This window comes from Danio rerio, chromosome 25 (genome assembly GCF_049306965.1).
Source record: "Danio rerio strain Tuebingen ecotype United States chromosome 25, GRCz12tu, whole genome shotgun sequence".
Taxonomy (NCBI): Eukaryota; Metazoa; Chordata; class Actinopteri; order Cypriniformes; family Danionidae; genus Danio; species Danio rerio.
Genome location: NC_133200.1, coordinates 15,086,064 through 15,113,924, shown reverse-complemented (window position 1 = coordinate 15,113,924; position 27,861 = coordinate 15,086,064). Strand labels below are relative to the sequence as shown.

At 38.8% G+C, this 27,861-nt stretch overlaps 1 protein-coding gene across 3 annotated transcripts in view; it reads right to left on the bottom strand.

Moving 5' to 3' along the window:
- shank2b (SH3 and multiple ankyrin repeat domains 2b) overlaps positions 1–27,861 on the bottom strand; it is a 237,950-nt gene that overhangs the window by 195,168 nt on the left and 14,921 nt on the right. For 2 of the 3 annotated variants that reach the window (XR_012399921.1, XM_017354089.4), the window contains exons 2-3: positions 7,108–7,292; positions 5,046–5,249 (exon numbers count right to left, since the gene is read on the bottom strand). Coding sequence is in view for 2 of the 3 variants with exons in the window: in XM_017354089.4 (XP_017209578.1) it covers positions 5,046–5,249; positions 7,108–7,284 (381 nt within the window). In the remaining variant the exon portion in view is untranslated. Of the gene's footprint in view, positions 1–5,045; positions 5,250–7,107; positions 7,293–27,861 lie in introns of those variants that run through there. The other variant, NM_001128347.1, reaches the window with a different exon arrangement.

Below are 27,861 nucleotides of genomic sequence, written 5' to 3'. Positions count from 1 at the left end.
CATTGGAAGCAGAGAGAGGTGAAGGATTGGCATAGGACCTTAAGCCGGGCATTGAACTCGGGTCGCCATAAATTATTATTTATAATCATTATTTAATAAAAAATGAAATATAATTTGTTATAATTTATTTATTTAATTTCATTTGATATTTACTGTATTGTTCAGGTTGGTTATCCAATATTTTGATTTGCATAAAAACGTTAATAGTTTTTGTTTATAGTGCTCAATATATAGCTTTCTCAATTGAACTAAGTAGCTAATAAATGAGAAAATGGTTTTGATTTGTACTTTTAATTGCAAAACAAATATAAATAACAGATAAAACAATAAGAATAATAATATTAAAAGCTATTTAGAGAAATAAACACACAATGAATAATTTAAATAATTATTCATTATCATTCATGTTGTCCACAGAATACAAGTCTGATTATTACCTCAATTGCTATATAAAAGCAAACAAAATTAACAAATAATTAATTTTAAAGTAAAATAAATTTGATTGCTTATATTATTGTTGTTTAAGTTGATCAGCAAAAACACTACACAACTACACACTACAGCAAAAACACTACACAAAAACTACACAAAAAAATTGAAGAAAATAATTTTACAATATAGATTATAAAATAAATAATTAAATTGATGAATTATTAAAGTAATCAACAAACATTTATATGGTGATTTATATTAGTTATATTTATACATTATATACTTTATATTATTATTTAAAATAATAAGTTTGTTTTAATTGGCACAAAAAAACATCATCATGACATCATTTTAATTGTTAAAAGCAAAACTAAAATTAAAAGAGATTTAAAACTGATTAAATACAATGAAAAAAATAATTATGATAATAATTAACGTGTTAATTATTAAATATAATTACTATTTAATAAAAAAATAAATATGAAAATAAACAATAAAGCGAATGGACATCATTTTATTTCTTTATCTACTGTTCATGTTGGTTTCCCAATATTTTGACTTGCATAAAAACTTTGTTTAAAGTAATGCAACAGTCTACACTGATAATATACTTGCAAATTTCAAAACACAAATTCAATCTTCTACATTTGAAAAAAAAAAAAAAAAAAAAGCACTTCAGTTGATTATTTTGTCAGCTTTAAAGCAACCCAAATCCTTCTTTTAGTGCCTGGATTGGACTGCAGTTCAAGCCAGATTAACTTCTAGTTACGCATCAACCGGCGTCATTCCTGTGGATGTTTGTGGAAGCGCTTTTTTGCAGACAGTGATGTCTCGTGTCCCTTTCTGGCATCCTTGCACTCATTGTGGCAAAGTTACATCATGGATGGAGCGGAAAACAAGCAACCAGCTGTGTTCCCCATTCAGGGCCAACTTGTGCGGGGCTATACTTTAACATTTACCTTATCCTGCATTCAGGCCATTTTCACTTTTTCATATAGCAATCTGCAATAGAAAGCAAGCTAACAAAAAAAATACTTCATTGTTGACATATGGTAACTAGCTGTCAGTCGTCAATATTTTTGATATTCCAGCCCCAAACCCTCATTATGTTATGCTATTTGAACTAAAACAAACAACAGATGCATCAGCATATGCGCTTGCAGTGTTGCCATGTCCACAAATTTTAAGCTTCTATGGGCTTGTTGATTAGTCTTATAAATATAGAAAGTTTATTAGAGATATTAAAGTGGCCAGATGCAGATTATTATCTATATTGAGCATTTTAAATAATTTGTACTTGTTTGCTGTTTTTAAAACCAAGATCTAGCAACACAAATGAGTTTTAAGAACATTTACATTTATTCATTTAGCAGGCATTTTTATCCAAAAACTTAAAAGTGAAGATAAAGGAAGAACTGTAATATAATTATTATGCTGATTTCACAACAGACGCAGCTTGCTAGAATAAATTATGCTATTCGCACATAAATAGGCGCAGTGACCATTTTGAGTTTACTCACTTCATTCGCACATTAAACTTGCTTCACTTGCGAGTCAAACTCACTTCACAATAGACACGGATTCGCGTCATAAGCAGGGCTTCTGTCTTCCCAGTGACTCTAACTTTGTTGCTAAATGGCTAACATGGATTTAATTAAAAGAGTAGCTGTGCTTTATGTGCTTTAAGAATGCTGAAAAACAGCATAGATTTGTTCGGCGCCATGTCTGAGTCCACTAGATCCTTTCAGAGGTGCACCCAGCTCTGTGAGTTCATGAACTCCTCCAGAAACTACACCTGGATGATGGTGGCTTTCAGCTGTGCTTCTGACTGCACCAAGCCCAGTTTGATGAACTGTTGTCTGGTGTCGGCAAGAGGATCACGCCTCTACAAGAGACACCTCTTGATTGGTTAACGCAGCACGAATGTCTGCTGAAGTTCGGATTTTCTAACTCGACATGACTTGCGTTAAGTGTTCCAACTCATGCTGCTTCATTCATGCGAATTGTGTCATTTGCGTTGCCTCATTCACACGAATCTCGCCGCAGAATGTTTATTTGCGTCTTTGCATTGACTGAACAAGTAAATCACTCGTATTTGACGCTTGATCCACGCCTGGTGTGAATCAGTATATAAATGCTAAGTTTTAAAATCAAAGTTAGTTTTAAATTCTTTAAAAACATGTCTTCTGCTGATGGTCAAGCCCACTCACTAGCATAGAGCACACTCAGAATCCCACAATGTTGATTATAAACTGTCTGATGCATAAATAAAAAAAATGGGAAAACATGTGTTCATAAACTGTGATGGTAACACATTTACCAAATAAATTCCTTAAAGATGCAGTATGTACAGTATGATTGAGTATTAGGTATTGCAGTCCAAATTCAAAATATTGGATGAAGTTTTTTTTCATCAAGCCCCTCCCTCTCTTACATGACGCACACATATGGGTTTGCCAGATTGACGACACCAACAGATATCAAGCATGCCTGATCAAGCCTTAGACTTAAAGCTGATCAGCTAATGTTTAAATTTATGATATTTGAATTGTTTGCAAAATAAAAGAACATTCATGGATTTTAATAACTTTGAATCTGCATCTCATTATGGATATAATTGGCAGTGGGTGGAGTTACACAAATCAAAACAAAGACGGATTCTGACAGAATTCACATTTTCGAAAAAAAAAAAAAAGAATATCTGACTTTAGCATTGTTTTTTTGATAAACATTGTTCATTTACCATGTTTCTTAAATATCAGCAAACATTTTTTTTTGAATTTAGAAAAATCTAAAACTTCAATACAGCACCTTTAATATGCACAATTTTGCCTCAATCGAAGATTTTTTCTCAACATGCAGAAACGATTGTTATTCTTATTCTTTACGTATATATATATATATATATATATATATATATATATATATATATATATATATATATATATATATATATATATATATATATATATATATATATATATATATATAAAGACTACATTTTATGTACATTTTAGATAACATTTTATGTATAATTGTATTTATTGTAAATTCTTTCTCAAAACTCCACTTTTTGTTTTAATTTTACATGTTAGGCACCTAGGGTCTGAGAGTAACGTAATTTCGATTCTCTATATGTGTCACATAACCAGCGATCGCTCTCTAGAGATCGCTGGATCTCACACAAACACTTAGGACTACACTTCCGCCTTCCCTTGGACTACATATTCATACATGCTCTACTGTTACACTCACGCATGCTCACTCATCAAGACTGATTACACTCTCACCAGCTGAGCCTTGTCAGAGACTGATTACACACCCTACATAAACCACTCATTTACTCATCCAGTTTGTCAAGTCTTGTTAGCTGTTTCAGTTTCATTACAACGCGGTTCTCCCTGTCTTGTTTCTTCGTGTTAGACCCTAGCCTTGTTTACCTTTGTTCTCCTGTTTAGCCGCCTGCCTTTAGACCAGGGGTGTCAAACTCAATTCCTGGAGGGCCGAAGCCCTGCACAGTTTAGTTCCAACCCTGCTCCAAGACACTAACCTGTAGGTTTCAAACAAGCCTGAAGGACTCAATTAGTTTGATCAGGTGTGCTTAATTAGGGTTGGAACTAAACTGTGCAGAGCTGCGGCCCTTTTGGAACTGAGTTTGACACCTGTGCTTTAGACCTATTGCCTGTTTATGAGACTACGATTCTGGACTGCCTGAAAATACCCGTTTGCACCTGTTTGATCTTTGCTTGCCTGACGCTGAATAAACCTGCATTGTGGATCTTACCTCTTATTGTCTCTGTCACTCCCCCCGTTACAATATGTCCTGTACATGTGCTTAAATTGACAATAAAGCTGACTTAGGCTTTGATAAAAACAAGACATTTTTGTCAAAGCAGTTTTTAATGCACAATTCCAAATATAGCTTTTGGACATGGGGGAACTGGTATTACCTAATAGCACGAAAATAAGATTTATAACTTTATATGGAAACATTACACACCTACAGTAGTCCCACAAAAGCATGATATTTTTGTACTGTAAATTAATTCCAAACAAATGTCAACCTTGCCATAAAAGAATTAGGTTTTTACCAAAATAGCGAAACCTAGTATTTTAAAGCAATTGAAAAATAATCAAAAATGTCTCTCTCAATGTTTTCAAACAATTATATTTGATCTACCAATGTCACACAAGAGGCAATTTCATATCTGCCACATCCATAACAAGGCTCTTTCCTAATAAATACAGAATAAAATAAAATTAAATCAGTCATGTTTGTTCTATAGTGAGCCAAAAAATTTTCTTTTGGGTTGTGCAGTTTAGTTCACAAAATTCTACAAAGTATGCTTGTGGTCATAATTTTTGGTGAGATACATAACCCATGTTTATTTTTTATATATATTTTTTGGATTAATATTTTTCTGATCCCTTAACTCTGTGATTAGTTGTTTTGGAAAATATAAACAGATGTTTCAATATAACATGTGAATTTAGGTCTTGAGTTTTTACTGCAAATATCACATCCGTAATGCTGGAACTGCTCAAATATGGTTTGTCTTCCATTAATGCACAATTCCAAATGTAGCTTTTGGACATGCTGAAACTGGCATTACCTCAAGAGTGGGGATGCCTTTAGTGGAGGATAGCGGATAGTCTCTGAGCAGCCGCTCTTCTTCCAGGAATCCGCTTTCCCTGCCGTCCACCGCCGGCTGGAAGAGGCCGTAGTTGAGCACGTCCCGCAGGCTCTGGGTGAGGGTACACAGGATCTGCTGCTTAGCAACCCACACGGTGGCATCAGGACTGAAGCGCATGGATTTCTGGCAAAAAGAGAGACGCTTTATCAGGCTGTGGCAGGTGTACAGATTAACTCGGAGAAAACATTTGTGTGCTCTAATGGAGAGAAGGGAGAGAGCCAGAAAAGACAACGCAGACTGAGGCTGTTGACTGACAGGATGACATTTTGTAAGTAAAACAGAAGATTAAAAGGGTTATGTCATAGATTTCCACTTTCAACTTTCTTTTTTGTTTGACTTGTATAAAAAGTAGAAATTGAAATGATGCGTTCACATTTTTCTGGCAAAAATCTATACGCAAAATAGTGTTGCGATATATAACAATGTTGTTACTTTCAAACCAAGCAGCTTTCAGTCAATCTGCAACTTAAAGATGCATTAGGCAATATTTTGTCCAAATGGTGTTGATATTTGAAAGCACCACAACAAATGACCCATAACCCAACAAGAACTCGGACCGTTTTTATATCTCTGCTCTTGCTACAAGAAACACCCCTAACTGCTGATTGGCTGCAAGTATGTTTGGGTACACTTCAAAAAAATATTTTTTTACTTAGATTTTTGACTTGTTTCTAGTCCAAATATCGACTAATTTTTAAAATAAGAAGCATTTTTTTAGACAAGCAAAAATATTGTCTTGTTTTAAGAAATAATGTGCAGAGATTGACTGAAATTATAAAAAAAATGATATAACTCTAGGTGACTTGAGCCTTGAGTGTTCTTTTAACTTATTACACAAACACACACACACACACACACACACATATGTACATAATCTATTGTTTCTTAAACTTCAATAGTGACATTTATATTAAAATGAACTATAGCATGGGTGGCACGGTGGCGCAGTGGTTAGCACTGTCGCCTCACAGTTAGAAGGTTGCAGTTGGCATTTCTGAGTGGAGTTTGTATCTTCTCCCCATGTATGTGTGGGTTTCCTCTAGGTGCTCCGGTTTCCCCACAGTCCAAAGACATGCGCTATAGGTGAATTGGATAAACTAAATTGTGTACAAAGTATTTGTGTATGTGTGTGTAAATGAGTGTGTATGGGTGTTTCCCAATACTGGATAGCGGCTGGAAGGGCATCCACTGCATAAAAACATATGCTGGAATAGTTGGTGGTTCATTCCGCTGTGGCGACCTCTGAAATAGAGACTAAGCCGAAGGAAAATTAATGAATGAATGTACTGAAGCAGTTTCAACTGGACAAGAAATACACCAGCCTTCTACATTACTCTCCTGCCTGCCTGAATTACTGGAATTTGAAAAGTTATGGCGTTTACTCTTATTTCTTTATCTAGGTTGAGCTTTGACACAATTTGCATTGTAAAAAGCGCTGTAGAAATAAAGATGAATTTCATTAAAGAAGGAGGCATGGTGGCTCGGATGTTTGCATGGTCACCTCACAGCAAGAAGGTCGCTGGTTCAACTTTTTTATTTATTCCACTGTGGGACCCCTAATAAATAAAGGACTAAGCCGAAGCAAAATTAATAAGTAAAGAAAAAAGTTGTTATAAGGATGATTTAAGTATTTGTTATTTTGTATGAACTAGCCTTTTAGGATTACTTATGCTATGTTGTAGCTTGCCTTGTGTTGATATAGAAAAGGTTAAATGACTCTGAACTTTCCTCATGTAAAGCATGACAATGTAATTTTCTACTTTGCGTCTGTTAAATAGGTCAGAAATACTTGTTGGCTCTCCCAGTTGCATACTGTCCATTTTTTTAGTCTAATAAAACCCAAACAGCTCTCCAGAGAAGATAAACTGTATGAGGAGTGCAATTTACTGTAATAATATAATTTAGAAAGATCCATACTTCCCAGCAGCGTGTGTGTGTCTGTTTTAGAGAGTGTGTGTGTTTAGTGTGTGTGTGTACGCACAGACTGCTGCAGGTCAGGGATGACCACACAGATAAGCGTAGTGTTGTTGTCCTGACGGCCACTGGTCGGTCGGTCCAGCCTCGGAGGCTCATCTCGGGAGCTGTCTGAGTCTGAACTGACCGAGTCGGAAAAACTCTGAGCCATTTCCTCCTCACTAGACATGGGGCTCCGCGGCATGATCCAAACTGCAAACACACACACAGAAAGAGAGAAACTGATTAAAATTCATCAATTATGTATTTTATTATTATCATAAATTACATAAGCACACATTGGAAAACAAAATATTAACCAATGTTAAAACAAATACTGTACAAAAATAAAAAATAATATAATACAATATAAAATAATTATAGTTATAAAATAATAATAATATAATTAAATAATAAAAAATGAAATAAATAATTCATAAAAGTTAAACATTAAAATTAAATAATACTAAAATCAGAAAATATCATACATAGCCAAAAAAACAATAATAAATAATAAAAAATATATAATAATAATAATAATAATAATGTGTCAGGGTTCTGCCACTTTGGTCTTGTAAATTCTTGTTTTGGTGGCAGAGCTCTGACTCTACCCATGTTTGGTCCTGTTTCTGTCTCTGTGTGCGCGCGCGCCGTCGTGGGTGTACGCAGAGTGTGCGCGCTCCTGCTTGACGCGGCCGCGCGCGCGCTCTGCGTCCCTCAGACGCGTGTGCTCTTGTACTCTTGTTTGTGTTTTCGTCTGTCAGCAGCGTGGTGTTTCATTCCCAGCGTCTCAGTCTTGTTGGTTTCGGTTTTGGTCGGCGCTGGGATGAAGCATGCACGCTGCGTGTGTGAGCGCACGGTGAGTGTTTTCATTCATCGTGTGCTCGTGTCTTGCGTCTTTTGTCAAAGCACGTGGCTCTGTGTTTACATTGTGGTCACGTGCTTTTGTCGTGTGCTTCAGTGTTGTGTTATGTGAGCGCATGGCTTGTATTGTCTCTCTGTGTCATGCGCTCTCCCGTCTATTGTCTAGTCCCACCCTCCTTGTTTACTCATTATTAGTTTGTCATGTTCACCTGTGTGTCAATTTACTTTTTGCTTTATAACCCCCCTCATGTTTTCAGTCCTTTGCCAGTTCGTCGTCGAAAGTTTCCTGTCCTGTTGTGTCTAGCCATGTCTTGTCCAGTCAGTCAAGTTTGTTTGTTCATTTATTTGTTTTATTAGAGTTTTTCCCCCTCGGGGTTGTTTGTTTTGCCTTTTTGTTTTCATTTTATAATAAATAAAAACCCATTATTGCTGCACCTGAGTCCTCGCTCCTTTTCCTAACCTCGAACGTGACAGTACGAACTGGCCACCAGAGGACTCAGCAGAAAAATGGGTATCTTCCTTTTCCCATCTCCCACTTCTCGACCCTCTGCATGCCAGCAGAAGGAGCGTTTAGGCAGACTCCTTTCACTCCATCAAGGGGTATCTACAATCAAGGAGTTTGCCTACCAGTTTGTCTACGCAGCAGAAGGGCTTGAGTTTACCACCACAGCACTGAAGGAGGCTTTCAATGCTGGACTCAACAGCCCCCTTCAGGCCTGGGAGATGGGGATGCTGGGGATACTGTCATTCTGGCAGTTTGTGAGCTATTTGTACCACAGCCAGGGAGATGGTGGCCTGCCTCCCCTTGGCCCACCGCCCATCCCGCTCACAGACTGCCAAATCCCCAGTCCTCCGATGACCCACCAACGGAGACGGAGGAGGAAGGACGGGCCCTCCTCACCTGTCACCCACCTAGAGGTGACTAGACCCACTGCAGCCCATCCAGCAACCACCCTGGCGGCAGCATCATCCCTCGAGGTGCCCGAAACAGACACTGCAACTCTTTCAGAGGTAGTGGAGTGCCCAGCAGTGTCTGAAGAGGTGGCCAGCTTCCCGCCACCAAAAATAAGGAAGCGTAGGAGGAGAAAGGGCTCCTCCACCATACCACCAGCCCCAGAGCGCCCTCCAGTGTCGGCTCCAGCCCCAGAGCGCCCTCCAGTGTCGGCTCCAGCCCCTGAGCGCCCTCCAGTGTCGGCTACAGCCCCAGAGCGCCCCCCAGTGTCGGCTCAAGCCCCAGAGCGCCCTCCAGTGTCGGCTCCAGCCCCAGAGCGCCCTCCAGTGTCGGCTCCAGCCCCAGAGCGCCCTCCAGTGTCGGCTCCAGCCCCTGAGCACAGCTCAGTGCCGGTCCCAGTCTGGCTCCTTGCCCTGCCGGCGCCACCCAGACGTCTTGCCCTGCCGGCCCCAGCCCGGCTCCTTGCCCTGCCGGCACCACCCAGACGTCTTGCCCTGCCGGCACCAGCCCGGCTCCTTGCCCTGCCGGCACCACCCAGACGTCTTGCCCTGCCGGCCCCAGCCCGGCTCCTTGCCCTGCCGGCGCCAACCAGACGTCTAGCCCTGCCGGCACCAGCCCGGCTCCCTGCCCTGCCGGCTCCCCTCTGGTCTCCAGCCCTGCCGGCTCCCCTCTGGTCTCCAGCCCCGCCGGCTTCAGCCCAGCCGCTTCTACCACAGCCGGCTCCCCACAGGCCTCCAGCCCAGCCGGCTCCCCACCGACCTTCTGCCTTGTCTCCCCTGATAGACTCTCCCTGGGTCGTCCCTCCTGCTCCTCCCTGGTGTTCCCTCCCTGCACCCTGGACGGACCCTCCGGCTCCACCCTGGCTCCCTGCCGGGGCCCCCGACCCACTGAATCCACCCTGGTCTTGTCCTCCCATCCCTCCCTTGTTTGTCTTGTTGAGTATGGCTTGGCTTCCCTCCCTCCCCCCCTTCATGTCGTCTTGCCTGTTCACCTCCCTGTCTTGTGTCTGTTGATTGTTGCCTGTTTTGTTGTCTTGTAGTGTTTCTTGTCTGTCTTGTACCTTGTTGGATGTTCCCTTTAGGGACGCCAGGTGGCGTCCCTTTTGGGGGGGGCTAGTGTCAGGGTTCTGCCACTTTGGTCTTGTAAATTCTTGTTTTGGTGGCAGAGCTCTGACTCTACCCATGTCTGGTCCTGTTTCTGTCTCTGTGTGCGCGCGCGCCGTCGTGGGTGTACGCAGAGTGTGCGCGCTCCTGCTTGACGCGGCCGCGCGCGCGCTCTGCGTCCCTCAGACGCGTGTGCTCTTGTACTCTTGTTTGTGTTTTCGTCTGTCAGCAGCGTGGTGTTTCATTCCCAGCGTCTCAGTCTTGTTGGTTTCGGTTTTGGTCGGCGCTGGGATGAAGCATGCACGCTGCGTGTGTGAGCGCACGGTGAGTGTTTTCATTCATCGTGTGCTCGTGTCTTGCGTCTTTTGTCAAAGCACGTGGCTCGGTGTTTACATTGTGGTCACGTGCTTTTGTCGTGTGCTTCAGTGTTGTGTTATGTGAGCGCATGGCTTGTATTGTCTCTCTGTGTCATGCGCTCTCCCGTCTATTGTCTAGTCCCACCCTCCTTGTTTACTCATTATTAGTTTGTCATGTTCACCTGTGTGTCAATTTACTTTTTGCTTTATAACCCCCCTCATGTTTTCAGTCCTTTGCCAGTTCGTTGTCGAAAGTTTCCTGTCCTGTTGTGTCTAGCCATGTCTTGTCCAGCCAGTCAAGTTTGTTTGTTTGTTCATTTATTTGTTTTATTAGAGTTTTTCCCCCTCGGGGTTGTTTGTTTTGCTTTTTTGTTTTCATTTTATAATAAATAAAAACCCATTATTGCTGCACCTGAGTCCTCGCTCCTTTTCCTAACCTCGAACGTGACATAATGACAATAATAATAATAATAATAAATTATATTATTAATAAAAGTTGTTTAAACAAAAACATAAAATAATACTAAAACAATAAAAGTAAACAAAATGTAAATATAATAATAATAAAAAAATTAATATAATATAAAATAAACTATTATAATTATAAGATATTAATAAAACAGTAAAACAAACAAATAAAAAAATAAATAATAATAATAACAACATAGAAAAGAATGCCATAATAAAATATAATATAAAATAACTATAAGAATATATATAAAATAATAACTAAAATATTAAAAACATTTTTTTTAATTTATAAAAGTTTAAATAAAAAAATGTATAATACTTAAACATGAAAAAGTAAAAAAATGAATATTAATAGTAATAATAATAATAATTATTATTATTTTTATAATAAAAATCATACATAGCCAAAATAAACAATAATAAATTATAAAAAATACATAATATATTATAATAAAAAACAGCAATAAATTAAATTATTGATAAAAAAAATTGTTTAAACAAAATATCAAATAATACACCATAAAAAGTAAACAAAATGTAATAATACTAATAAATGAATAAATAAATAAATGATAACAAAATAAAAAATACAATATTTAATAATTTTAAAAAATATAAAATAATAAAATAACAAAAAAATACTAAAACCATAAAAAGTGAACAAATACATAATAATAATAATAATAATAATAATAATAATAACACAATAAAAAATCATACACACCCAAAATAAACGATAAATAATAAAAAATTATAATAGAACAATAATAAAATAAAAATAAATAAAATAAAATTATTGATAAAAGTTGTTTAAACAAAAATAATAATTAGTACTAAAACCATAAAAAGTAAACAAAATTCAGTGATAATAATAATAAATAAATACATAATAATAATAATAATAATAATAATATATGAATAAATTTAATACAATTTAAAGTAAAACCAAACATAGCTAAAATAAGCAATTTTATTAAATAAACAAACACTACACGGCCCAATAAAGGCCTCTGTGTTTGACTTGGAATAATGTGCATCGATGAATCATGCACAGTAAAACCAGGAACACATTAATATTGTAATGAGGATTCATTTTGATATTCTGTTGACTTGAGTGTTTGTAATTCCCTTACATAATATTAGCGTATTGCTGTCTGGCCATTTAGCTCCATCTGTTTGTATCTGCATGGCCTTTCATGATTTCTAAGGGTTCAGAAAATGTTTTAAGCGTGTTTGTATTTCGTCTACTCTATGCTCAAATGTCAGACTGTATATCACGCCATTTTAATATTACCTTTCTGTAGCTTGCAGGAGTAATTGAACTGACACTCAGCTGAGGAAAACTGAGGAAAAAGTGCTTGTTTATCAAAAACTTAAACAAAATTAAAAGAATAATCTGTGAGACGGAAAATAATTCAATTAAATTATTATTTAATAAAATAAAACATCTTGCAAAATAAAATAATATTAAAACAAAATAAAATAATAAAACAAAGTATATGAAAAAATAGTACTAAATAATAATAAAATATTAATAAAATAAAATAAATAATAATAAAATTCAAAACAATACAATTTAGAAAATAACAATAAAACACAATAAATAATAAAAAAATATTTAATAATAATAAAATAAATTAATTACAATTAAATAATAATAAAATAAAAATAAATTTATGTAAATTAATATTTGATGAAATAAAACATTAGCAAATTAAAACATGAGTATAGTCTTAGTGAGGTCTTGCAAAATAAAAAATAAAATAATAATAAAATAAAATAATAATAATAATAAAGCAAATAATAATAAATAATAATAATAATAAAAATTATAAAATAATATTAATAGTAATAATATTATTATTATTAATAATAAAACAAAATAAGTAATGATTAAATAAAATAAAATAATAATAATAAAAAATAATAATAAAACAAAATCAATACTAATAAAAAAAATTATAATACATTCAATTAAATTAGCTGGAATATGAAACTGAAACCAATAATGTTACAAAAATAAAATTTTATCAGAGAGAATATCACTAGTAACTAAAGAGACTAACTAGGACATGCTAAACATGAAACCAAGCCAATATTACATAAATCAATGGTCAATATGATCAAAAAAATGTAAATAGCATGCAACCACTGAGACTGTGCATTTTGAAGCTCATTTTTAGCTCAGTTCTAAATCTCACTTTATTGAGCTCAAAGACTTCTGGACCCTGTTGTATATTTTACTGTCTGTTATTTATTACATCGGCACACAGGTTTCCAAAAGGGCCAGATGGAGCTGTTTTCTGTGTCCTGGGTGAGACATACGCCATATTTCTCAAGTGTACACAAGCATTTAGAAAAGCACAACAGGGTTTTTGAATGGCAAACAAAATGCCTGAGAGTCTGGGAGGAACGAACGCCAAACCATATCAGACAGAGAACAAAAAAGCTCAGACAGTAACTAAAGCAAAGAGGTCAGGTGAATATCTGACGAACAGCACTTGGAGCTTCACAAATAATAAAATTGACCTTTACGTGCTGCACTTCTTGGTAATGCTAAACTACTGCAGTGTGTGTAGGTGGGCTAATAACTGATATTGTAGAAAACGCCGCAATATGATGATTAAAGGGGCTTCGGTGTAAGAATATGTTTGTGTGAGGTGTTGCACAACCTAGAAACTATCAGCCATCTTATGTAATGTGCATAGTATGAAGTGAAAACGCAAAACAGACTATGATTGTTAGCAAAACTGAGTCCAAAGTTTTGTTTTAAATGTGTGTAATAATGAGCAGAAAAACATCAGACGTTCTAGTGTCTCTCTCCAAGTGGCAAACAAAACAAAATCAAACTATTCTAAAAAGACATCTGCTATGTAAGGTTAGTCAAAAAAATAATGATAATTAATTAGGATGAAAGCTTTAGAGAAGCAACACAGTGGCTCAGTGGTTAGCACTGTCGACTCAAAGAAAGAAAGTTGCTGGTTTGAGCCCTGGCTGGGTCAGTTGGCATTTATGTGGAGTTTACATGTTCCCCCCATGTTTGCACAGTCCAAAGATATGCGGTACAGGTGAATTGAATAAGCTAAATTGCCTGTAATGTACTGTATGTGTGTAAATGAGTGCATATGAATGTTGGAAGGGCATCCACTGCTTACAACTTATGCAGAATAAGTTAGCGGTTTATTATGCTGTAACGACCCCTGATAAATAAAGGGACTAAGCCGAAGGAAAATGAATGAATGAAGACTTTGGAGGGGTCCATGGAGCAGAAAGGAGCCAGGGAAAGAGCCAGATTGAAATGATAATGCCAGGTTCACACTAAATGTAATGTGAAGACCATCCTGCGGGTCTAGACATGGCTATAAATAGGATTGCTGGTATTTACCTGTTGTTGAAGTCCCCAATCTAGCGAAAAGACAAATGACAATTTGCTAGTTTGAACACTTTGAAACTCTTTACAGCTGGTGACCTCGAGCTAGCTAGGGTTTTGCTGACAGGATATCTCGGATGGGCAGTAAAATCTATAGATCAGGGATGCCCAAACTCTGTCCTGGAAGGCCGGTATTCTGCAATTTTTAGCTTCTGCTTGCTTCAACACACCTGCCAAGAAGTTTCTAAGGGCGCACTCACATTAGGTACAGTTGCCTTGAACCGTGCCAAAGCGCAATTTCCCCCTTTCTCTCAGCCTGCACTCACATTGCATTTTTACCAAGTGGACCACATCATCGATGATGCAACTGTTCGGTTTAACAGGCAGAGAAGTGCTCTCGCTCAGCACAGGTGAGTTTGCTTTTAGTTATATCATTTTGTTTTATTATTAGTCGTTTAGCATGCAGTAACAGGCAGTAAAACACTTTGCCGAACAAATTCACCACTTTTGACGCTCATAAATTATCATAACGTTCTTGTGCTACAGGTATTGGGAGATTTCCTGAAGGTGCAGCTGATGTGCAGCGAGGGGTTTGCATCTTTAATAAACTACGACAGTTTGTGTTCATTGATGTCCATTGTTGCCCTGAGGAAAATCATCTGTTATCACCCATATACATTGACTCTGTATGGAACTTATCATGTAAATACTTAATTCCATGTTTGGTGTGAACCTAGGTCAGGGTTGTCAAACTCAGTTCCTGGTAGGTCACAGCTCTGCACAGTTTAATTCCAACCCTAAGTAAACATAAATCAAGCGTGTTGGAGTAGGGTTGGAACTAAACTGTGCAGGGCTGTATCCGTCCATGAACTAAATTTGACACCCCTGATCTAGCATAACAATGGCGAAAGGTAATGTTGATGGTGGCAGAACCCATTCCCATTTATTTGAGGGGGAAATTAAGCCAGTATAAGAGAAGCCTTGGGAAAAGATGGAGACCCACAGGGTCAGGGTGACATTGAAGGTCCTGCTGGCAATAGCAGAACTGATGCCTCATGCTAAGAAACAGGGACTGAAGTAACTGAGGACTGAGGTGGACTCAAGCAGAAAGAGCCCAACAGAACCAGAGGGATGGAGGGATGTGGCACAGCCAGAAGTGTGGAATCCTGATGAGGAGACAGGTGGACAACTGAACAGGGCAGATCCAGAGGGACAAGTGACCCCTCAGAGCTGGCAGGCTGGTGAGCCATGGCGGAAACAAGTAAGCATGAAGCTAAGGTGGAGACGATCACTTGAAGGGCCAATGTGGAGTCTGGGTTTCGGAGGTTGAAGTCAGGCACAGGGTATATTACAAGCCGGACATACTGTAGCTGCCAACTGGAGATCCCCAAACTCATACGACCCCAGGTGCTGAGGGTGGACTGCGGTTTTTTTTAGAATGGAGAGGCCAGTGAAAACAGGGCTGATGGACTGGCTTGTAGAGATAGAGGAGAAGGAAAAATAGGAAGCTGGGTGGAACCCTCTTACAGGTTGGAGTTGTGAAGCTTGCAGACGAAGAAGAGCTGGGTGGAACCAGAGGAACTCAAAAGATGGACATGAAGTAAAGTTGGACGAGACCAGTAGGGATAGAAGAAGCCAAAAATCCTCCTCATTGACACAAGAAATGTTGAATTCTGCTGCGTATCATCCTCATAACTTGGAGTGTCTCTTAGGCTATGATTCCTTCCCTTGAACGCCTGGGCTCGCCTACCTCAACTGTTTTAAGGCATAAGCGCAGGAGCAGAGGCATACTCAGTCGCTGCCTCAAGTCTCATGCTAGTGTAATCCTTGCATTAGGCTCAGGCTCTTCTTCTACAGTGTTCTCTGGCAATCATTACATGCAGCGGGATGTTGGCTATCTGGGCTCTAGGTCAGGAGTGGGGTTGGAGATGTTCAAGTGGGGCAGTTAGAGAAATATAATCCATTCTTTTCCAATGTACACTCCACAAATGTGACAAAACTTCCCCAAGGAATGGACAGGCACAAGTGGGAAGGTGGTGAGATTTGTAAGATCAATAAAATCTCTCCTGTGGTCCTCCAGGGAGTGATCTTGCTGCTCTAGACAAAGGAGCTTAATGGCTAAGATTTCCAATATGAAGGGGAGACAGAAGCCAAAACTAAGGGGAGAAAAAAATAATTGCTGCAACCAATTTTTATGGCTTCTGTCAAATGTGGAGACAAATAAATAGAGATGAGGATGAACAATTCAAAGCCTTTTATAGTAATCGAAATACAGGGTAGAATGACATAGCACACTAAAACATAAATGACACTGGATAATGAGCAGGGGAAAGTGAGGAACTTAAATATTAAAGAGGCAATCCTGGAGAAACAGAACAAGTGTGTAAATGAACTGTCTAATATGATGGCAGGAAAAGAGAACAGAGCTTTGAAAAACACAAGAGGGCAGGTGGAACGTTATAGAAAATAGTACAATTTAATTATTTCAAATCCCAACCCAAGCTCATTGTGGATATGACCCCGGTTTATATTTCTGTAAAAGCAAAAAATATGTACCTGGAGCCAGGGCTTAATTAAAAAAATAAATAGATAAATGTTACCGATCCCCCTCCTTACATGCACCCCTGCCCACCCCGCTCTTCAATTTCTTCTGTGACTCCCCAACCCTCTTTTCTGCTGTCATCCGCAAAAGCATACCAACCCCCCTCCCTGCTCTTTACTTTCGTCCGCGACACCTCTCCCTCCTTTGGTAACATGCCAGATCCGTTACCCCGATCTGTTCCGGGACCTCGCAATTTGGTAACCTCCTTTGGTAACATGCCACATCCGTTACCCCGATCTGTTCCGGGACCTCACAATTTGCAAATTAAGCACTGCCTAGAGCTATGACTGACTGCATGTTGTGTGAGAAACGAACGCAATGAGGTAGTAACTTTTCCGGTGTTACCAGTTTTCCGAGTAGTTCGCCACGTAGGCCGATGGACTTGAGAAACAGAGCAAAGTGGACTGCGACGCCACACTACTACTTTATTACCTCCATATGGACGACTTTTCCGGTGTTACCAGTTTGCTGAGTAGCTTGCCACTTAGGCTGATGGACTTGGGAAATGGAGCAGAGTCAAGTCAGGTGAAGAACAGTTCCAGAATCCAGGTTAAACAAAACCAAAAAAAGTATTTTAGAAATATCAGGTTGAAAATATGGTAAAACCAAGCAGCCACGCTGGCTTTTCTTTCCTACATCGCTTTTGAAAACACTATTGGTTGGGTTTAGGGAAAGAGGTGAATGGGTGGGTCAGTCAGTCGATAGAAAGCTAGTTGGTTGAAGTGTAAATTGCGCCCTCTGGTGGATTTATGCAAGAAGAGGACATGCAAATGGCACAGGCGATAAATATTTCTGATCATCAAAAAGTGTACTCTGGTGAATTTGCGAACACAAAAACAGCAGGCTAACTTACCTCCTGCTATGTATTTCACCGTCCCCAAAAATGTAGATCTGGATACTTAAGAACCTTTGCTATATTCACCCAACCTAGAATCTATCAATTAGCTCAAGGTAATGCTAAAATGCACAGCTTAAGTGCATTCTGCTAAGCTTGTTAGTGAAACCGAGCCTATGGTTTCATGCAGTTAGCATGTGGGTAAAGATCAGCCGCTCTGCTGTTTCTCTCAGACGGCCCTGCATGTCATTCATCAACTCTGTCACTTTAGCTTTTCTCCCTCGACCTTTACAATCACCCGCCACCAAGACACCATTCAAGAGCAGAGCAAGCATTTGTCGACTAGTGCCTGAAGACGACCACCAATTAAAACCTTCTAGCGAGGAGAGGAAATTGCACCCACACGCGCTTTGGCAGCAGATTTAACACATAACTCCAGCGCTGACAGATAAACACACGGACAGTCCTTTCACAGCCGCTCTATGATATATTGGCTTCCTGTGAAGTGAATATTATCCAGTTGTGAGCATTTAAATAAATTACACAGTACAGACTTTTATCTAGCGGGATTAATTAGATATTATTTGCTTTTAAGTAGTTCAGTGCAACCTTATGAGCGTAACGTAACCTTGCAAAGGTTGCGTGTAGAAGTAATCAGCAATATAGATGTGAATTATTATGGGAAGATTAGCATGTAGATTATGCTGAAGCATGTGAGGTGTGTAATTTTAATTCCCTATTAAAATATCACTGCTAAAACTACTTTGAATGCCGTGTTGTGTTTACAAAACAGAAGCAATAAAACAAAACTAAACTAAATTAAACAACTGGAAAACAAATCAAAGTATAAAAATATGTAATTATGTAAGGATTAACATGTATTTTGAGATGAACCATATGAATTTATATAATTACTAAGCTTTCATACAAATCATATGCAATGTCAAATCATAGAAAACAGGTCATAAAATGTCATGTTATATATTATGACAATATATATATCAAATAAGGTAATTATTACATACACTTACTGGCCACTTTATTAGGTACAACTTACTAGTATTGATTTGAACCCACTTTTCATCTTCAGAAATTCCTTAATCCTTTGTGGCATATTCAACAAAGTACTGGAAATATTCCTAAGAGATTTTGGTCCATATCGACAAGACAGCATCACGCAGATTTGTCGGCTGCACATCCATGATGCGAATCTCCCGTTCCACCACATCCCAAAGCTGCTCTTTTGGATTGAGTTCTGGTGACTGTGGAAGCCATTTGAGTACGCTGAACTCATTGCAGACATCCCAAGTCACCCAGAAGTTCTGGGAGTCTCCTGCAAATGCATAGGAACTTCCAGATGCCCGCAAATGAATGATAATATCTTGGAAATCGCGCGTCTCCCACCCGGTCCAAATACGTTGTACACCCCTCGCCGCCGCATTCCTCCCAGCTCTTCAGGTACGTTGCACACAACTCTACGCCACCGCTCTTTAGTTATATCGCGCGCAACTCACCCCCACCGCTCTCAGGTATGTCGCACGCACATGGCCTCATTCTTGATACGTAACGCAATATCACCATCACCATAAATTGTAGCCTCAGTTTCCTGTGCTGACAGCAGTGGGTCACTTCGAGACTGGATTACTGTAATGCTCTATTTGCTGGCTGCCCAGCATCCTCTATTAACAAACTTCAATTAGTACAAAATGCAGCAGCCAGAGTTCTTACCAGGTCTAGAAAATACGATCATATCACCCCAATTTTATCCTCCTTACACTGGCTGCCTGTTAAATTTCGTATTGAATTTAAAATATTACTTCTCACCTATAAAGCTCTAAATAATCTAGCTCCTGTTTATCTAACCAACCATCTGTCTCGCTACAATCCAACTCGTTCTTTGAGATCTCAAAATTCAGGGCTTCTGGTAGTACCTAGAATAGCAAAATCGAGTAAAGGAGGTCGAGCCTTCTCTTTCATGGCTCCTACACTCTGGAATAGCCTTCCTGATAACGTCCGAGGCTCAGACACACTCTCCCAGTTCAAAACTAGATTAAAGACCTATCTGTTTAGTAAAGCATACACTCAATGCATCACCTAGCGGGTTCCACACTGGCTTCTGCATCTTGCTTATATACACTTTGAACAGCAGCTACGCTAATTATTTTCTTTATTCTCTATTTTCACCTGGGGATACTCATCCCGAGGTCCTCAGATTATGCAGAGTCACTGATTGGATCCAAGACCAGCGACGAGATGATCCCAAGGTTTCCATATCCGGGACCAGGCCATATCCTGAGCTGCTGCTGCGCTGATGGTCATGGGGAGTGGAGAACATGAGACTGATTCCAGCGACGCTCCAGGGACATACGAGTCTTCGCTGAGGACATCTTCCAGCCCACCTCGGTGACTGAAGCTCTGCACAAGACTTTTGGCCAGCGGAGAAATTAAAATGGTCGTGCCCAACTGAGTCTGGTCCTCTCAAGGTTTTTTTTCCTTACTCCCATCAGGTGAAGTTTTTTTTCCCTCTCCGTTGTCGCCACTGCCTCGCATGGTTCAGGATTGGTAGAGCTACGCATCGATGAATTTGCTCTTCAGTGTTTGAACTCTCAGTAATGATTAAATCACACTGAACTGAGCTAAACTGAACTAAACTGAACTACACTGTTCCAGTTACTATGACCATTTATGTGAAGCTGCTTTGACACAATCTACATTGTAAAAGCGCTATACAAATAAAGCTGAATTGAATTGAATTGAACATGGTGTGGTCTTCTGCTGCTGTAGCCCATCCACCTCAAGGTTGGACATGTTGTGCTTTCATCAACCATGCCAGGTTCAAAGCCACTTAAATCACCTTTCTTCCTCATTCTGATGCTCAGTTTAAACTACAGCAGATCGTCTTGACCATGTCTACATGCCTAGTTGCTGCCATGTGATTGACTGATTCGAAATTTGCTTTAACAAGCAATTGGAAAGGTGTACCTATTAAAGTGGCCAGTGAGTGTACAAGTAAATGACCAAAGATTAACTAATAGTAAATTAAAAGTTAAAAAAAAAAAAATCAGGTGTATTAATATGAATAGAATCTCATTTTGGTGCATTTATGATGGTCTGAATGTGACTACTCCAATCATAAATCATAAATTATACATTCGATTTAATATACTGCACATTAAGTATATATAGAAGATCTTACATTTCATTTTCAGCACTCGTTATTAGTTCAGAGACCCTTATCTTGTCATTAGTTTCTGTAATCATTTATTCCACTAAGTTATGCAAGACCTAGTGTATGGCAGCAATTCTCGAGCAGGAGAAAAACCAGCACATAATGACCTAGAAGCATAATTTACTGTATTTATTAAGTTAAAGTATTTTTTTCCAAAATCCACACTCAAGATGTGTTTTCATTACAGCAATTATCTATTAAAATTAAAGCCCAAATATTCACTCTGAATGTGTGCCACTGTTGCCATGACAACTGCTAAACACATTTGCATTGTTATGGTTAATGGAAGTGATGCATTAAGCAGTTTTTAGAAAGTGGCAGGTTTTCTATAAACTGTCATAATGTTTGAGGCTTAAAACACGCGTCATGCCCTCGTAACTTCATATCCCAAACAGCTCAAAGAAAGGATTCAGAGGGAATTAAGCCCATATTAAGGCGAGACACTGCAGGAATTTTTTGTCATGCACCTGTCAATTTTGAGATTTTGTATTTCTCGGCTTTTCACAAAATGTTTTTTCAGTCAAATGTAATGAAAACATCCAAAAGACAATTTGAAGTGTTTCTTTTGTTGCATTTATTATTTTTTTCTTCCAATTGCAATACATATTTTTAAACTTATTTTTTTTTAAACAATTTTCTTTTGCTTTCCAGTAATGGGTTGCAGCTAGAAGAGTATGCACTGCATAACACATACCCTGGATAAGTTGGTGGTTCGTTCCCCTGTGGCAAGCCCAGATTAATAAAGAAGCTAATACAAAAATTAAACTTTAGCAACCAAAAAATATACAACAAACTACACAGTTTTATCCACATATGTATATATTTTGTTCATATATAATATTTACAAGATTTAGTTATAAAGCACATTTCAGAAACAACCAAAATTGGCTAAGTGCGGAGTACTAAAGACAGAGAAGAAAGCAGAATATAAAAAAAAAACATTTAACAAATATAAGCAATAAAACTGTGATCAAGGAGTATTAGAATTGCGAGAAAATAGATCTTTAAAATGAACTTAAACACAGAAATGGAGGGGGGAAGTGTTGGAATATCTAATCAATTCCATGCGTGTTCAATAAGAGAGAGTCAGCAGACAGTTTTCTTCAATGTCAAAAATATTAGTAATTTATTGGATACAAATGAATAATTCGATTCATAGAATTCTGGTATCCTCAATGCAATGCAAAAGTTACATTCAGGAGGTGAGCAACAACTTTCATTTCCTGAATTGAGCTTTTATACGCTGCGGATTATAAGAGGTGGAGTTTAGTAAAATTTGTCACTTGTCATTCATTCTCCAGTCCTCCATTGGCCGCACCCATACATACATCCTCTTTTTCTACTAATTCTCTGCACAACATCAAAAGCTCAAAAGTTCTCAACTGCACATATTCTGTGTTCATTTTCAACCCATCTCTGCTCACAGGAAGTTTCGCTGCAGAGCTCAAGTTAATTTTAGACAATCAGGCCTTTGCATTTCTATTAGCTCATCTACTCCTGCAAAAATTATTCATTAGTATGCAAGACATATCATACTCAAGAAGAACTTTGGTTAATATATTACCAGTGTTCAGGAATAACTAATTCATGGTTTCCGCTACATTCATTCATCCATGGCAGGGCACCACACACAAAATTCATCCCGCCACAGCTACATTACAATTCTTATTAATTCAAAACATTCCCTCATTGTTGTTGTTGTTTTTAATAGCGGATAATAATCGCATCAAAACGCATTAAAAGGTAAGTGAATTATACCAGAGCAAACTTTTCTGTTACCGTAGTAGGGCTGTGCGCTATTTGTTTAACACTTTAAGGTGACGTGCTGACAGACGGACTGACTGACAGTAATCAAAAGCCAATCAGATGTAATCACTTACTTTACTTTTATAAAGTAATTGAAAAGGTACACTGCTTATTACATTTAAATAGGGTAATTTGTAATCTGTAATCTATTAAACAATACAAATACAATCGTTAAATGAAAAAAAGAGACAAAAATAATGAAAAACATATTTCTTTCTCCAACAAATGTCTAAAGTGAATTGGTAGAGTGTTCCAGAGTTTAGGACCAGCAACTGCAAATGCTCGATTACCTCGTTTTTAGGCGTGTTTTAGGCACGGTGACTTAATTAAGATCATAAGAACGAGAAGGGGTATACAGGCGTGTCTGATATTAATATGTCTGATTATCTATTTTGAAAAAATGTTTTTTTTTCTAGCTGATTGCAGCATTGAATCATGGAATGATTATTAAATATCTCCTCAGTAAAAGACTTTCACCTTAATATGTCCAAAAATGAATCATAATTTTAACCTGATCTCACTCGCATTTTTGAGCTAAAAATGTATGCAAATGAGCGCATAATTAATGAATCAGGTCTCATTTGCATAATAAAACATAACATTTGGGGAAACTTGTAATACAAAACATGTTTGAAATTCGTAATGTAATCAGTCAGCTAGGAAAGATTGGTGCTAACTGTTTTGTTTTTAACCATTTTCGCCTCCAGTATCTTGCAGGATTCAGGAGGGAGTTAAGCCCATCCTTAATATCTTGGAAAACAGCATAAAAAAACCTTTTTCTGCTGAGAACCGTGGTGGAATATCTCATATGAAGGCTAGTTCGCTTTTACGTACAGTCACTGGTTCATTTCTCCAGTAGCAGTAGTGGCGAGCAGTAGGTTGCTGTGCCCGAGGGCAGTCAAACTTGCTGTTTCAGAGACGTGGACAGTAGCAGGAGCTGACAGCTCAAGCAGAGACAGCATCTAATACCGTAGCCTTCATTAAACTAGTTTCACAGCCGGTTCATTCCTCATCAAAAAAATACTGTGGATCAAAAGCCCTGTTTTTTTTTGCTTGCAATTTAGCAATTCTGAAGCCCAGACTCCCTCCTCATAAAACAACAACAAAGAAAGAACAGATTTTAGTGCTTGCTGAAGCAATACTCACTACCATAATGCTTGGAAGGTTTTCAAGGTGTTGCTAGGGTGATCAAGATCATTATTAGGGCATGCTAGGATGTTCTAGAGATCAGGGGTGTCAAACCAAAGTGCCTTTAAGGCAAGTCATTGCCAACGCCTCTCAGGCAGTAAGCTTGGGCATTCTGTCTGATGGGGAAACATTGAATTCTTCAAAACTGTTTGCCAAGCTTATGATTACATTGCATATTTGAAATCAGCAATAAAATTAAACAACTGGCTTAAAAGTTTCGCTTCCTTTATAAACATCCGAATCAAACAAAATCTGTATTTTTTCAGGTTGCCCAAGCTATTGTACATGTGCGCTCGAAAGAACACGATCACGACACCAACCTCATTTATGGCCATTCTACACATTATCATTCTCTGGACAATGCTGGTCTTCTGAAGTAGTTCAAAACTTGGTCTTGATGGTGAATCTGCTCCAGAAATGACAGCAACTCTTTGTTTATAAGTTTGTGGCCATTCGTGTTGTTGCTGTCATGTGATGTGCGTTTGATAGGATGAACTACCTCGCATTCGTTTCATACAGATTACAAAACCAAAACATTTTTGTTTTCAAGTGCACTTGGTTCATTTAAAAGCACAGATGTCAAGCTTTATTTGGATGGATTACTTTTGTCTGTAAAGATTCCAGTATGTTTGTTGGTCATCAAACATTAATCGTCTGGTCCGAGCTTCACCCCTGCAGAAACGTCAGTCTACTAGTAGGCAGGGCTTCATTCGCCATATTAACCATTACACTTTTTCCCTATTCAAAACAATATGATTTACATGTCTTGTGTACTCTATAGTCTTTAGTCAAACTCAGTTCCTGGAGGGCCACAGCCCTGTACAGTTTAATTCCAACCCTGCTTCAACACACTTACTTGTAGGTTTCGAACAAGCCTGAAGCACTCAAATTAATTTGCAATCAGGTGTGTTTACGGTTGGAACTAAACTGTGCAGATGCAGACACCCCTGTTCTAGATGGTATAGCTTGTTGCTATGATATTCTAGCTTGTAGTCCAAGCTGGGTTTTGCTAGGTTGTTCAAGATCATTTCTAGGGTGTTCTAGATTATTTTCAGGGCAAAGCTAGTGTCTAATGTGTTCCTATGCTGTTACAGCTGGACATTGCTAGGCTGTTAAAGGTCATTTCTAGGGCATTGATAGAGTTTTCTAGATGATTACCAAAGTTTTGCTACAGTTTCAATGTGATTTACTTTAAGGGATAAGAGTTTTCTAGATAGTGTTGTAGATGGCACTGCAAGTTCAGGATCATTCCTAGGGTTTTGATATTATGTTCTAGATTACATCAAGTGGGTTATAAATGGGCATTGCTAGGTGTTCTATATGGAGTTGATATGATGTTCTAGATCAGGAATGGGAAAACTAAGAGCATACTCACACTATGCTATCTGAACCATGCCCAGCATGCTCAGGCCCGAATGCGATGTGAGTGTGGGTCATCGGGGGAGATTGGAGGGGGGTTAAATGTGCTTCGGCCCGGTTCAAGGCTACTGTACTGTACATAGTGTGAGTACGCCCAAAGTCCAAGAGGTTCGGTGTCCTGCAGCCTTTTACTTCAACACTAATCAAACGCACCTGCTAGATTGTCCATCCCTGTTTTAGATGGTGCTTTTGCTACTAGGATGTTTAGCTTGGGTGTCCTAGATGGGTGTTGCAAGGGTGTCCAATACAATTTCTTAGGCATTGATAGAGTCCTGTGATACTGTATAGTAATTTCCAGGGCATTGGCAGTTGTAGCTAAAGTGTTGTATGTGGGCACAGCTAGAGTGTTCAGGATTGTTGCTAGGGTGTTGCTATAATGTTTAAAATTGGGGTGCCCAATCCTGTTCCAGGAGATCTACCTTCTTGCAGAGCTAACTCCAACCCCGATCAAAAACTAAAACAACTAAAATCGTGGCCACACTGCACTTTTCGGATGTCGCTGCATTCAAAAGTTTAAGCTTGGAGAACTCTAGCCTGTGAGACCAATAGAAAATCCAAACGTGACCTCTCTATAGAGAATTTTAAATATGGAGCAATTGCTCGCTTTATCTACGTCTAATCATCTTGTTTTACTCCATCCTTTTTTCGCAGCACTGTACGACAGAATTTCACATGCTCAAACGCGAGTGTTACCCCGGCTCAATGCTGCGGTCACACTAGAGTTTGTGTGTGCGAAATTCTGTTGTACATAAAAAAGCAAGCAATTTTCTCATGTTTTAAATTTCTGTCTGGAGAGGTCATCCTCGATTGGTCTCACGCAGCCAAGTTATCTGATTTCGCAGGTCTGAGTTAACCAGGCTTGAACTTTCCAATGCAGCGATTTGTGAAACTTGACGCACGAGCTTGCATTTCTGGTCTAATGCATTTGCATGCATATGAATGGAAGTCAATAGGGAGAAAAGTCCAGTGTGACCACTGCTTTAGTAGGATCTGAAAAAACACTAGGTAAATAAAAACATGCACGATAGATCAAGGTTGCAGCTGAACTCAGGGAGATAGATCTCAGAAACAGGACGTCCCTGTTCTAAATGATTTTAATGTTTTTTTAAGTGGTTTAAATAGACATTTATAGAGTGTTCATGGTGGCCAATGCTAGGGTGTTCTAGTTGACTTTCATGAAGTTGTTATGATGTTCTAGATCAGGGGTGCCCAAACTCGGCCCTGAAAGGCCAGTTTCCCGCAGAGTTTTATTTCCAACACTAATCAGACACACTAAAAACAACCTTAAAGGGCCATGAAACCCCCTCGTTTCAGCAGGGTGTTTTCACACCTCTACTTTGGAAAAAGTCAGAAAAGTGGGCGTGTCCAGCTCTGTTTAGGGGGGAGTGTCGGAGGAACTAAAGTGGGATGGTGCGGGAGTGTCTATTTGGGCATGCGCGAGTTTCAGTCAAAATACACACACATGAGAAAGTGATGGTGTTTAACCTACATGGACATCTGTAGTCGAATTATTTGCCAAATTATCAAATGTTGGACTTTAACAGCAGTTTGGCTCTTTCATTCAGGGAATTCATTCATGCCCCTCGCGACAAACGCGATATTTGATTCGAGGATCTGCTCTAAGCGTGTATTTTTCATGCAATGTTTGATACCGCACGGCGAATGAGAAAAAAAAAACTCTGCATTTCCCGGAAACTTAGATGCACACGGCAGGTAGCGTCAGAAAGCCGCGTGTGTTATTCCGGTCACAAAATGCGGTGCTATGTTTGCACTCAGTGCAATAGTTAACTTAATTCGATACGAACAAACTGAATAAACAAAGGGCACTGGTCGCTCACTTACCAAATCTGTAGAGACAGGACAATCACCAGCAACTAGAGCCGCGTCTTTATGAAGAGGAGACTAACGTTACAAGCGAATCCGGATTTCAGCGTTTGCAGATGAGAACAGCTCTCAGGTAAACAATAATCCTCCTTAGACACGTAAATTATTGTTGTCGAGCGTCGCGTACACTGTTAATCCACACGTGATCCAGCTGAGCTCTCACAGAGAGAAAATGAAAAGGAAACTTAATGGCAGCAAACTATAAAAGCAACACTTCACGCTTGTTTTGCCAACACAACGTGGCGTCTCTGTGGCGTAAACACGGTGATGCTAATGAATATTAATGAAGTTGCACAATAGAGCGCGCTGATTGGTTTGAACCAAGCCTTACTCATGCATTAATGCATCACACTGTAAGACGTAATAAGACTCACTCTGGCACAGACGCCCAGTCTGCACGCTGGAATACAGGCTATTATGTCATGACCGTGACGCAGCTTCAAAAATTCGTTTCAAACAGGAAGTACGAATTTGCTCGAAATAATGCAAAAACAACCAATTTACACTTTTTAGTGAAATATAGGTGTCCTAATAGTGTTTTTAGCAGTGTGGGACACATATACGACTGTCAACAGCTCAAAAAATGTGTTTTGGTGTTTCGTGACCCTTTAAAGGTGTGCTGATGCAAGTTGGAGCTAAACTTTCCAGGACCGAGTTTGGGCACCCATCTTCTAGATGGTATCAAGTGCTTTAGCTATGTTGT